This window comes from Pteropus vampyrus, unplaced genomic scaffold (assembly GCF_000151845.1).
Source record: "Pteropus vampyrus isolate Shadow unplaced genomic scaffold, Pvam_2.0 Scaffold116, whole genome shotgun sequence".
In the NCBI taxonomy this organism is placed as follows: domain Eukaryota; kingdom Metazoa; phylum Chordata; class Mammalia; order Chiroptera; family Pteropodidae; genus Pteropus; species Pteropus vampyrus.
The window spans coordinates 2,370,436-2,384,191 of NW_011888897.1; the positions used below are offsets into that span (position 1 = coordinate 2,370,436).

The window sequence follows — 13,756 nt, forward strand, 5'->3', positions numbered from 1 at the left end:
AATCCCACTTCTCTTGGAGTTTGGTCACACTTATTAATGGAGAGCACCACTCAACAGGCCTATTTACTTCAAGAATTCCACTGCAGACCTCCCTGGGGTATTAAGACCTCTCTAGGGTGGCTGTCCTAGGTAGCCCTTGAGCCAGACAGCTCTAACTAGGAAAGGTGTCCCAGGAAGTTCTTTCTGCCTAACTTCCTGTGCTTGGAATGCCACGGGGCATCCTGAACATTGATATTTCTCCTTTAGCCAAAAGCACTGAGGCCAGGGACTGGTGTCCTGACAAGAGACGACAATAGGGATGCTTCTTATTGGGTGGTGCCACATGACCTGTTCATATCCTTTCTGCTAAGGAAGCTTGAATGTGAGATGCAGAAAGAAGTGGAGTTACTGGGGTGGAGTTGGGGGGACAGAGGCCATATGCAGAGCTGGGACAACTCACTGTCTCAGGTCTCTGCTTGGCCGGTTGCGCAATCCAGGCTAGAACACACAGAAACTCAGAAGTCATGGTACAGCATCCGAGATGCTGAACATTCTTCCAACAAACCCCATGGTTTAAGGGTTTTGGTGCTCTCTTCCTCACATCTTGAAAAGCTTGAGAGACACTGAGTGTGAAAAAAAACGCAACAATTTCAGAGATAAAACATTATTTTGAAATATTTTAGGGTTGCCCATAGAAATAGTCACTGTACCTATTACTTTAACCTTTATTAGAGGTCTTCCCCTCAGCTTTTCTACCCCATAATGAAGAAAAAAATATTTTTTGTTGTTGGGAGAACTGCATCTTTATAAGCACTTAGAAATAGAAGAGATCTAGGAATTCCTTGTCCTCATCAGTGCAAGAATTGGCACAACTCCATCTCTAGTCTCTCTTGGAGTTCATCCTGGGGCTCACTACTCCTGGGGAGCCTCTCCTCTGTTGGATAGCCCTAGTTTTAAGGAGTTTTAATGAGTTTTCTTTGTATTAAGCCAAAATCTGTTTTCCCGTGGATTCCACCCATCAGTTCTCATTGTGGCTTCTGAGACAACATACACCTCTGATTCGCCTTATAGCCCTCTAGATATGTGAAAACAGAGATCGTTGTGTTGTTTGTTCCTTCCTCTCCAGCCCCGAGTTAGAATTCCCTGGTCCTTCACTTTCCTATTGGATGACAGAGTTTGAAGCTCCTCCTCAATAAGGTCTGTCCCCTTCAGGTCTCTGTAATTGATAAGCTTCCTTTTTAAGGACAGTGGCTCCATATTGGAGCATCATACTACCATCAGGCCTGACTGCATCTGGACACCCACCTCTCTGGATGGAGCCCCAAACAGCCTCACCTCACAGTTTTCGCTTAAGTTTGTGGTAAGCTACATTTCCGTGCTTTTTTCCCAAATGAAATTGTTTTCTCCATACTGCATTTATGTAATGACTTCGTCCAATTAAAGGATGTTCCAGTTTGCTCCTGTTAAATTTTCTCCTGTGAGATTAATCCTGGGAGGCACCCCTGTATGAAACATGTAATAATACTGGAATCAAACGTGTATCTGGAATATTAACTGTATTATCTTGGGGCAAATATATGACTTTTCTGAATCTCAAGTTCTCCAACTATAAAATGGAATAAAATACTCACAATTCACTTGTCCCTTTCTCACCTTCAATGTAGATGGGAAAAACGAAATACTCATCTTTTCAGCCTCTCTTATAGCTTTGAGTACCCACGTGACAGATTTTGGCCAATGATACACAAATGGATGTTGGCTTCTAGTCTGTTGGGGAAAGCTTTTGCATTTCAGCTAAGAGGGGTAGTTGCAGTGAGCATTTGTCCTTCTCCCCTACTTCCTGCTTCCTGAATGTAGAGATGGTTGTTGCTGCAGCAGCTACCTTGTGACCAGGAAGGAAAAGCAAAGAGAATAAGAGACACCATCTTTGACAGTGCTTAGATGCTAACTCAATACCTGTGGTTGCTTCCAGACATAATATATGAGAAAAAATACCCTATTATCTAACCAGCCAAACATATGCTTAACTTACTCAAGCTACTTGAAGTGTAAGGAGCAGGGACTGTGGATTGCTCAATTTCATTTACTTATTTTATTAAGATATATCCTTTGGTTGTCATAATTCATTATTCTAGACCCTGAGATCTTTTTGAACCATAATTCTATTACCCAAATGACTGGCTATTCCTCAGAGCTTCGTGAAACCCACAATATTTAATAATATTCCAAGTCACTTAAAACATTGACAGGATAGGGCAAACCGGGGCCCCCTAGCCTACTACTAATAGAAACCTTTCTCATTGGATGGGGGTGTTCGCCCAGCTATGGATCTAATTGTGCTGTAAGTCCATCTATACTTCTCCGTCTTATGATCATGAAGCTCACGAGATGCCCTAGCCTAACTTTGAGTGAAATAAATATTCCTCGTATTCCTGGAGTGTCCTAATGCAATAGTCAAAACCCCCTTCCCAAGGGAAATGATGGCAGCATGAAATGAGTGTTGGGGTGTACCTGGAGTTTTGTCTCTACCCTTGCACCACTTGACTCCACTGTAGAGGTCATAGGATGTGGAGATGTGGCCCTTGTGAGGAGAGTGCCAGGAGTTTGGGGATTTTAAAGCACTTTTAGTCCTTAAAGGGCACCCGGTGAATTAATAACCATTTACTATCCAGCTGTTTCAATTCAGATTTGTTGCCCTGGGCTGCTTTTAACAGTTGAACCAAGAGGTCAACCTATTTGGCTTTGTATTCCTCTTTTGCTCATGGAAACTTTCTGACCTACAGATACTGTCGCTATTGGCAGAGTCTATTGCCTTTTTGTGACCTAAAATTTCCTAAAGGTCTTTGCTCCAAAAGCCCTTCCCGAGAGCTATAGACTCTTGGTTTTGCCTTAACTCCAGAGCTTCACCTGGATCTGGGGCAAGCTCCTTTCACTGGATTGACAGCAGGGTAGACCAGCTGGCTTCTTTCCAGGTGACTACAAGCTCTCAATGGTCTCTCTTCTTTGGAGCCTGGGCCTAGTCTACAGGTCTGAGGGGACTGGGTCTTTACCATGTGCAATCCTCCCCTTACTTGCCAGCTGACTGGACAGAGATGAATTTGACTGAAAGTGGGTGAGATTCTCTCCTGAAGTTTCAAATGGGGCTAATAGAGGTTGTCTCTGTACGCTTGGGAATTGAGGACCAGCCCTTTTCCTACCCCACGTGGGCCAAGTGGCAGAGACAACTTTCTTTGGAGAGCAAACAGCACACAGAAGTGCGGGGCTGTAGGAGTTCCTCGTCCTCAGTTCTAGGATCTTTCTTTGGCTCAACTGTTTCCTTTTTTTGAGTTCCATGAGACACCATTTTTTTAAAATTTTTAATTTTTAATTTTCAATGAGTTGACATTCAATATTATTTTATATTACACCTATGTTGTTAATAGTTTACTTTTGCTTAAGCTAGCCAATTGGTCTCTTATTTATGACAAACTGTAAGATAGGGTATAACCCAGAGGTATTCCTCGATTTAAGTAGTAGCAAACCCTCACACTGACTCCACCCACCTCCTGCAAAGTAGCGTGGAAGTGTATATGGGACCTATTTTTCCTAGAGGGAGCAGCAGTCACTAACTGTTGATATTAGAATGAAGCCGGGATTCTGATGCCACGACTTACGACAGTCTCGTTCACTCTAACATAAAACAAACCGTTGACCTATAATTTCCACAAACAGTACAGTTAGCCCGCAAACGCTCAAATTTATAGGGGACCTGGGGCCATAGAACAGCAACAAAACTCAAGGATGCTAACCCAGCTGAGTTTTTCTTTTTAAATTGTGGTAAATATAAAACTTACCATTCCAACAATTTTTAAGTGTACACTTTGGTGACATTGAGCACATTCATAATGTTGTACGACCATCATCACTATCCACTTCCAGAAATTTTTCATCATTCCAAATGTAAACTCTGTAGTCATTAAAACAGGAACTCCCCATTCTCCTTTCCCCAGCCCCTGGTTACAATTATTTTGTCTCTGAATTTATTCAAGGTACATCATGTAGGTGAATTGAGATAGTATTTGTTTTTTTGTTTCTGGCTTATTTCACTTAGCATAATGTCTTCATGCTTCATCCATGTTGTAGCATGTGTCATAATTTCATTTTTTTTAGGGTGAAATAGTATTCCAGTGTAGGGATATACCATGTTTTATTTATCCATTCATCATCTGTTGATGGACATTTGGGTTGTTGTTGCCACCTTTCGGCTATTGTGAATCATGCCGCCAGGGAACACCAGTGTTCTGAATTTTTTTAATGTCATGGCATTCGGGGGTCGTTTTTTTTTTTTTTTTTAAATGTTAAAGAACCCAAACTGAATTAAGGAGTGGAAAATAAAAACAGATTTCCTATGCCTCTGTACTCACCCTCTCATGGTGTTTATTTCACTCTGTTGCAAATGCCTGCCTTTGAATTGCCCACTAGATTGTGGACATTCCAAGCAGGGACTATGTCTCCCACACTGGTGGCTTGGAGAGTGGCCAACCTGGTTAACCTTCCCAGCATGCTCCTTCCTGAATGTTTTTGGTTAGAGTGGAGCAGAAAAGAGATCCAAGAAATCCTCATGGGAGGTCTGGAGAAGGGAAATGAAGCATTTGTAGCTCAGATGGTTGCCTTTTTTGCTGGCTCACTTCAGCTTCTCCAACTCTTGGCCAGTGTGTTTAGCTCTACTACATAGAGTTCTAGCCTCTGCAGGACTCACACCACCAACATCAGAGAAACAAGAGCGGATGTGGATTTGTCTCTTTATGGGCTTGTGCGTGTGAGTTCCAGTTTGTTCTTGCCTTCCTCCACTTAGCATCCATCTGTTCTTCCTGTCTGTCCTGTGAGCTTCAAGATCCAGTGTCAGAAGCAAAGATGATAGCCTTACAGAGACTGCTTAATCAGCTCTCATGATTGTGTAAAGTAAAATCCTTATAACGAATTCTCTCTCTCATATGTATAAATACATAATTTATATATATGTATATTTGATTTGATGGCTTAGCTGCATTTTACTGGTTTTCTTTCAGTCTATATATAATATTTAATCTTCTGCTTCTTGGATTAAACCCTAATGGGTATGTACTCATTTATCAATCAACAAATATTGATAACAAATACTGAGCTGCTACTATGCACCAGACACTAGGTTCTAGGTGCTGGGTGTACAGCAGCGAATAAAGCAAAGTCCCTGCCATCAGGGACTCACATTTACTGTTGCATCCCCAAGATACGACACACTGCTGCAAGAAAGAGTCTTGGCTTAGGTTCGAGTGTTCACTCTATTAACAATGGTGTGACATTGGGTCAAAATCCCTCTCTCTCTCCATGCCTCGATTTCTTCCTTAGGAAAGTAGGAACACCAACCTTCCAACCTACTTCTCATGGAAATGAAGTTAATGCAAACAGCAGTTGAAAGACATCTGAGAAATGAGCTCTAAAAAAAATAAAGGAAGCAAAAACAAAAACCGGTCCAGGATATTGTCATAATCTTTTATTATGTATCAAATTGTCTTCAACATAAGTTACAATCTGATTAAATTTGATAGACATATTTTATCTATTTAAAGACAAAAAAAATTCTCTTTCTGTACAATATCGTTTGTCTAGAGTCTAGCAAATATAGTACCTTTCATTGCAGGATTTCTGCTTAACATAATAAGCAAAAACAAATAACCAAAATTTATAAACCAAAGCAAACCCAATCCCCCAATCTCTCAACTACAAATATCAATATTGAATAAAGCATTAAAAAGATAAACACAGAATAACTTTTGTATGTGTTTAGAAATGCAGAATGAATACTAAAGTTAGTGGCAAAAAAGAAAAAAAAAATGATAAAAAACCAAAAAAACAAAAATAAAACCCCAAGAAAATAACTAACAATCTTCAGGGGTAAACTTTCCTGCTCAGGAGTACAAGCTGACTCTAGACCATCTCTCGGTTCCTGCGGATAGCACAGCACAGGATCATACTGAAGATCATGCCAAATATCTGGAAGACAGGGTGGAAGAACAGGTGGAACAGGGTGGTTTTGCGAAGGAAAAGACATGAGTCATTCAGGCCAAGACAAAGGATCAGGAGAATGGTGGCCACGAGGCCAAAGTTACATGTCAAAGCAGGAGAGATGTAGGCTAAATAATGCGAGGATCACTGACTGGTGGGATTCTGAGAGTCTGCAGCCACTTGCTGGTGCAAACTGCACAAGCACCTGCCCTGGAGAACTTGAAGGGGGAAACAAGCTCAGAGCTAACTGAATGTTCAAATTCCAGATATTTCAATAATCCACACAGGTTGGTACTTTTGTTTCCCACCTCTGTGTATTTGTGTGTTTTACATTCTATTTTAAAAGGTACTGTTAATGTCTTCTACTGAAAGCTACTTCAAGCCTTTCTAGATGCAGATGAGAGGTACACATAACCACTGAGAAAGGAAGCAATTCTCTCTTTTGGGGTAGTTTTGCAAGGGTTCCCCTAAAGGGTTCTCATCACTTCCTCCTGGGGAGAAAGGAAGAGATCCCAGGGAATCTTGTTGACCCTTGATGGTTTCTGGGGCTGATTAGTAAGAGAGCTTTCAGGCTTCCTGATGGGTGTCCACCCCTTGCTGCCTTTCAGACTATAGGGGGAGGTGAAATAGTTCCCATCCCTGTAGCTTTTACTGAACTACTGTCTGAGGGAAAAGAGCAGGTGCTTGATGAAAACATGTTCTGAAAATTATCCCAGGATAATGAGATAACGAACAGGTTTGGGTGATTTATATCCTTGTACAGTCCTAACCTATGCATGGTTTGAAGACCAGCAGAAATGGTTATCACCTTACATTTACCTGTGAACCTTAATAATTAAGAGAATGGATTTTGGAGACACACTGAGTTCAAATCCCAAATGCTTCACTCATGAGCTCAGAGACTTTGATCAACTTACTCAACCTTTCTGTCTCTCCATTCCCTAGTCTCTAAAATGGGAATGCTAATAGTTCCCACCTCATAGGTATGGCAAAGACTCAATTGGTTGATAAATGTGTGGCACTTAACATAGTGTTTGGCCAGAGCATGCACTTAATGTCAATCACTATGAGGACCATTCCCTCCTGGAGTATGGGACACTCACCATCACCACGGCAATCCCGATGCCCACCGCGCCAATGATGTGAAATTTGTTGTGGAAGACTTCTTTGATGGCCTCAGGGCAGGGCTTAGGGGGAAAAACCAAGACCCCAGTCACACGCGATCCCTGCTCCCCTCCTCCGGGTACACCTCCTCCCTCCCATGGTACCCGTTTCACATCCAGACCACTGATGGTCCCAGAGAAAGGGTGGGGATAGGAATGTTCAGGTGTCTTGGCTGGTAGATGGAAAGGAGGACCAAGAAATATAGGTAGTGGGTCTCTAAAATTTGGGCAAGAAATCGGAAGAAAGAGGGGCAAGTCTCTGCTTTGGGTCTATTTCTTATTCTGAAGTTTGGACATTAGCTCTAGCTTATAATCATGAGCCATTTATAAGTCTAAAAAGCAAGAGTCCAGGACTCAAAGCACACCTGTCTTTGATGGCTTGAGTACTGGGGGAGGCTGATCATGGGGCAGCAATGGGCGGTTCTAGGTGCCAAATCACTGCAGGCAGCTGGAACACTTTGCTATTTCCCTGGTGTGGCCTTTGGTTTGTTGCCTTTGAGGACACAGAAGCCCCAGGGCAGGGGAGAAATGAGATGGCCACTCTGGGATTCTCACAGGTGGAATAAGTATTTATGAAGTGTTTGGATGTCTAGCCTCCTGGATCGAGAGGACACATTTCACTTCTACCCTCGTGGGATTTGCCCAGAGCAAGTGGGCAGGGGCACAAGAGCCCTGCTCTTAAAGTTTACCTTCACTGAGATGCTCGAGAGTATATCCTTTTCGGGGCAGATGTCTGAGATGAATTGTTCTACTCCCCCAGCAATACCACAGCAGTTCAACTGCAGAGAGAAAGGCAGGGATGGAGGTAAGAGAAACACACTAAAAAAAAAAAATGATTAAAATAGAGATGTACTTGGTCTGGTAAACAAGTACCCCATGTGCGCAAACATTCTGAACGGGTCAGAAAAAGGGTTGGAGTCTTTGCAAAGACGACATACCGCGTAGTGGATGGCTTTCAGCGTTTCCCGTTGGGGCTCGTCCTTGGATTTCAGCTTTAAGTAGGTGTCCTTGTAAAATTCCTGGAGTTCTTTAATCACCTACAATGGACAGATGAGGGACAAATGAACAAACGTTTTCATGAACAGATGTCACCTGTTCCACCTTGTTCGTGAGCAGCCGACAGATTTCCATACTCGGAAAACGTTACCTAGCAGACTGCCTCTTTCTTGGCATCTCTAGGGCCCCTCCCTCCCCTCTCGCATCCTCTGGGAACAGCTCCTGCCATTCTGCCTTCTCTTGTACTTATGGCTGGTCCCTTCAGCCCCAGTTGGCTCCTTCCCTTCTATCTATGGACAAAACGGAATTTCCCGATCTAAAGAATAAAAACAGATCCTACTCCTGATCTGGCCAGTTCCTCAGGCTTCCATCTTCTGTTCTTCACTTAGAGACTGTGTGACTTTTGGTCAATTAACCAAACCTCTCTTCACATCTCTTTCTGTATATTTAGGACGGAGATTATAATAATCCCTACCTCAGAGGTTACTGTAAGGATTTCAACGTGACATTGCATGTTAAGCCCTTAACACAGTATCTGGTACAGAGTAAATCTGGAATGAGTATTAGCTATTTTTTGTAATAGAAAGGACGTATTATCATTCTCCTATAACTGGGTGCATTCTAATTTAACGGATGCCTGTCCTTTGGTCCCCGCTCCCCTACAACATCAATTAACTGATCGACATCCAGCACTTCTTCTTCAGTATCTTTCATAATTATCCCTTCCTATTTCTTTTATCTGAATTAAACCATTTTAAAAACAGAACAAGACAAAACAGGGTTCCTCTATCTAGTGTCTTTCTTCTCTCTCTCCTGCTATATATGACAAGACAGCCCTTCCTCAAACACAGCTCATCCTGGTCCATAACTCTTTGGTGGCTCCCCACAGAAACCCAAGCCCAGCTGTGCTCAGATCCTTTTTTGGCTGGAAGTACCCTGTCTCCCACCGACTTTCCTCCTGAAGCCTTATCTCTCATTCAAGGTTTAGGTCAGCGCCCTCTCCTCCACGAAGCCAAGAGATTTCCCTTCTCCACCCTACTCTTTCGAATCCTGTGAAACTTTTGGATATAAGTGAATTCTATAACACCTATCAAACACATGTCTTTCTGCCGCATTAGGTGGCAAAGGTTCTTAAAGTGGGAACCACAGCTCGTGCATCTCTAGACCCTGCATAGCAGCCAGTTCATGGTGGCAAACAGTTATAGACTAGGTAAAGGAGCAATGGTGTCCACCCCACAGAAAACTATGTTTTCCTAAGCTGTCTTTCCAGAGGAGTTGGGGGGAAGGGCTGCTGAAGTGTGAGATACACACAGAGATACACAGACCCAATGACTATTTCCTGAACATCTACTATGTGCCAGCACTATTCAAGGAGCTGGAAGCAGTGGTCGGCATGATACTGCACAGGGTAGTATAAACGCTCCCATTTCCTGCCCGGGGGGGTGGTGAGGGGGTGGCTCATGTTCTAAGGGGCATGCGGGAACACGGTAAAATAAGAGGCATGACCAAAGTGGCCTGCCAGGATACCCTTCTACCTGCATCACCTCCCATCCCCAAACTCCCAAACCCATATCACTGCAGGTCCCAAGAGATCTAACAGGAAAAACCTACCTCATCTTTGTGGGAATATCCCCAGATGGCTGCAGCTATTTCAAGAGCAAATATCACCAGGAGGAAGGCAAAGAACTAGAAGGCAAAAAGGAGGCGGGGTTAGGAGCAATCCTAGCCAACCAGAAAAGGCAAAGGGTATTCTGGAGAACAACAATGACGAGAAGAATGACAACTCTCTGGGGATTGGACACCTGGAGACACCAATGAACAGCCTGGAAGGGGCAGGGAAATAGTTTACAGAACTGTGAGTGTCAAGCCTAGCTGAGGAGTGAAAGCTGTAGTAGAAAAAGGTTCCTACTCAGGAGGAAAGAACGGGATACAGCTGACCCCAGAATTTCTAAGGTATTAATTAGTTAGGAGTCTACCAGTGATAAAATACCATTGCTCACTCATAAAACCACAGAGATTTGGAAAAATAAAGTAAATACACTCTGGAATTTGAGAAAAATTTTAACAAATTCTGAAACAAGAAAAGGCAAGGGTATCTGTGGATTCAGGTGGGGGCGTGTGGGGTGGGGAAAGTAAACATGGTCTTCAAACAAAGTGCTGACATTTAGTCACCAAAGGAAAGTGATAGATAGACAGGCTCCAGAGAGGAAGAGGAGGAAAGCATGGCCACAGGGGAAGAGGACAAGATGCTGCGTGGTAGGAGGCTGGGGCAGGGCCTGGGGCGGAGGAACACTGGGGAGGCTAGCCCTTGAGGTACCCTCTTTACCCCATGCCACCCCATCTGTTCTATGGGATTTTGGGGGCAGGGAGCCTTTGAGTCAGAGTGGCTGTGGGAAACACAGAGGGATACTCACCAATCCCAGCATGCACTGGGACTCTTGCACAGCCCCACAGCAGCCCAGGAAACCCACGAGCATCATGAGGGCGCCGGCTCCAATCAGAATATAAACTCCTGAAGGGAGAGGAAAGAGGTCAAGACATGGAGACATCACTGTGGAGGCCCAGATAGTTCCCGCAATTTCCTTTTTCCCTCTACATGACTGTGCTGTACCCCATCCTCACTGTCCCCATCTCAGGGAAGAAGTACCTTATCCTTAAAAAATAGCCTCCTCCATCTCTGCCCTTAAGTCTCCTTCCCACCATGTCTCTCTTCTGGGACCCCATCCCATCAAGTCCTCACTCCTACCTTACCCTCAGCCTTCCTGGAAGGTGCCCATTACCCTTTAACAGGGACAAAGAATATCCTTGGGAACCCCCAGATTCTACTCATGGCACAAACTGGTCTAGTCTGTCAGCTATTTCCAGCTAGATGAATCCAATCACGCAAATTAAAATAGACCCTCCAAACTCAGACTAACTTCCTGGCACTCTGATCAGCCTCCTGCTGGCCTCTACCTGACAGAAGAGGATGCTTTTTCAGCAGGACGGGGCAGTGTACACTCAGGCGGCCAGCTCTGCCTGCTTCCTGGAGGGGATGCCTCCCGCCCTGATGCAGACGGCAGTGAGGCATGCACAGTAGGTAACACCCAAGGGCACATGTTGGCAAAGGTATGAGTAGCTTGCTCTACTGCAAAGAATATAGATTTGGGGTCAGGAGACCCTTGATTTGGTCTCAACTCTGCTACTAACTGCTGTGTCACCCTGGGTAAGACACATTCCCTCTCTAGGCCTCAACTTCCTTATCAGTCAAACGAGACGTTGGTTGCTAGAAAATTTCAAAAAATCCTTTATAACGACTAAAGAGATCTTATAGTTGCAATTCGGTTACTCCAGCTTAAGGGAGAAAAGGATCTTCCTTGCTAAAAGGAAGGTGAGTGACACTGTTTCTAAGCTCTCAATTTTAGAGGGAATGGTGAGAAGGGCAGTGACTTCTACAACTCCTGTCTATGCCCAACACAATGCACATTCCTGGTACAGGCAATGCAGTGGGGGGTGCCCTGGCCCTAGTCACTCCATAACCCCTAGGGAATGCCCAGAGGGGCCCATCTTACTGTTATTTTCTGGAGGGACTGTGCCCTTACTCGACTCCCCCAACAGGCAGGCACCATGGAAAAACTGGCAGAGAAGTCCCGAGCCTCCCTGCCTTGCAGGCACCTTCTACCCAACCCCAGGGGGCTGCTGTCATATGCTGAGAGCACCCACTCTGAAGCCCAGAACACCTGGGTTTGAAAGCCAGCACTGTGACCCTGGCAAGGCCTCTTAATCTCTGTGCGACACTTTTCTATCTGCAAAATGGGGATGGTAATAATGTCTACCATGGGATCGTTGTGAGGATTAAGCGGTATGTATTTCGAACGTGTCGAAGTGCTAGCTACTGTTAATCTTGAGAATACAAAGGATGAGTGACAATTATTAATAATCACAGTAGTAAGTCTTTCTATACTTGCTGATCCCTTCCTGCTAAGGGTCCAGGGCAACTTCCTTAAAGTAGAAGCTGAAAGTGAGAGTCTGTGACGCTTCTGCACAATACACAACAGGATACTGCAGTGAGAACCCTTGGCAGGTGTCACAGTGACTTCACTGTCCCACATCCGTACCCCTAGTACGGGGCCGAGGCTTTGCAGGCGACACATCGTGTAGTTTGCCTGCAGCTGAGGCTCACGGGCAGCGCCGAGCAGAGAGGACACAAGGAAGCATTTGTGCCTCTCCCTCTCTTCCCCTACATCTGTCGTGATGTCAAGTCACGTGGGTTTACTGGCAAACCTCTATGTTGTATGAATATGGGTATTGTTCCTGTGCACGCCTGGCCCAGACTGGGCAAGGGGACAAATGCAGTTTGTCCTCGAGTCAAGTTCTATCCTCCCAGGCAGTCCAATACTGTGGGGCCACAGGCTGGTCCTAGAGAGGCAGTGGAGCCCCAGACCTAGGCATTGTGGGAGGAGGGGCCCTGACATGGGGACACTAGCAAGCTAAGGCAGTGACAGGGCCCCAGTTTCTCCCCATCTCGTTGGGACAAGACAACGAAGGATGAGTCACTTCTTTGCGCTCCATAGCAGGAGCTGAATAAATAGGGGGTAGTAAGAGATAAAAGGGATTTATGAGCACACGAAATCAAGTCGAGTGGGAATGAACAGACAGACGTGTTTTCTCTAAGCCCAGATCTCAGTTCGTAAGCCCAGAGACACTGGCAGAAGTCAGGGAGTTGAGTTAGCAGGAATAGGGAGCGGCAACAGGAAAAAGCATTTCCCATGGAGAGAGAGAGAGAGAGAGAGAGAGAGAGAGAGAGAGAGAGAGAGAGAGAGAGAGGAGGGAGGGAACATCTTCCTAATGGGCCTTGGTTAATATTAAATATTCATTCCTGGGGTCAACAGATGAAGACTTTAGGACAAAGGGTCTTGTTGGTTTTAAATCTTGCTCAGACAGCTGCAGATCTGGGGTATCTTAGCTTTACCCTTCCCTGGCAGCTGTTTATGTGGATTTTAGCAGCAGGTATAGGGTGGCTCGTCCACAAGCAGCCCCCTTGGAAGCCACGGGACCACTGCAGGGCTCGGGGCTGCTTCTTAAAAGGGCCATCCAGGGATTCCCCTTGCAAAGTTCCTCCCAGCCTCCATCTCGAGATTGTTAGCAAAGGCCGGCCATGAGAGATGACAAAGCGTTCCCCTTTATAAAACAAGTGAATGTTGGCTTTCTGTCTGACTCATGGAAAAAGTTATTCGTCACAGGGCCTTCTCTAGGATTAGTGTATTAATTTACTTAAGGGCTGTGTATTCCGCTTTTTTCAGGCTGACATTATAATTATAGGCCTAGTTAAAAAAAAGCCCTTGGTGTAGCAGTGACAGATGCCAGGGTGGCCTTTACAGCAGAAATGGGGCATTTTTTTTTTTTTCACCTGTTTATCAGAGCTTTCGGCTTTGGCTAGAGAGAGGACACATCAGCCTCCTGTCATCAACCCAACCCCATCTTGCAGACAGCACTCACCATACCTGTTTGTGTGCAGAACAAAATCTGGCAGGGCTTCTGGCCTCCACTTGCCTAGAACAGCTTATTACCTCTAGTTAACTCAATCAGGGTTCCCGGGAACTCTAACTTTGCTC

The 13,756-nt window shown here is 44.8% G+C and overlaps 1 protein-coding gene across 1 annotated transcript in view; it reads right to left on the bottom strand.

Moving 5' to 3' along the window:
• Positions 1-5,469: 5,469 nt before the first annotated feature.
• The window catches only part of CD9 (CD9 molecule), a 32,088-nt gene continuing 23,801 nt past the window's right edge, over positions 5,470-13,756 (bottom strand). Inside the window, exons 3-8 of the mRNA XM_011365893.2 lie at positions 10,577-10,674; positions 9,774-9,848; positions 8,105-8,203; positions 7,856-7,945; positions 7,107-7,190; positions 5,470-5,991 (exon numbers count right to left, since the gene is read on the bottom strand). Coding sequence (XP_011364195.1) covers positions 5,926-5,991; positions 7,107-7,190; positions 7,856-7,945; positions 8,105-8,203; positions 9,774-9,848; positions 10,577-10,674 — 512 coding nt within the window. The 3' untranslated portion in view covers positions 5,470-5,925. The remainder of the gene's footprint in view (positions 5,992-7,106; positions 7,191-7,855; positions 7,946-8,104; positions 8,204-9,773; positions 9,849-10,576; positions 10,675-13,756) is intronic.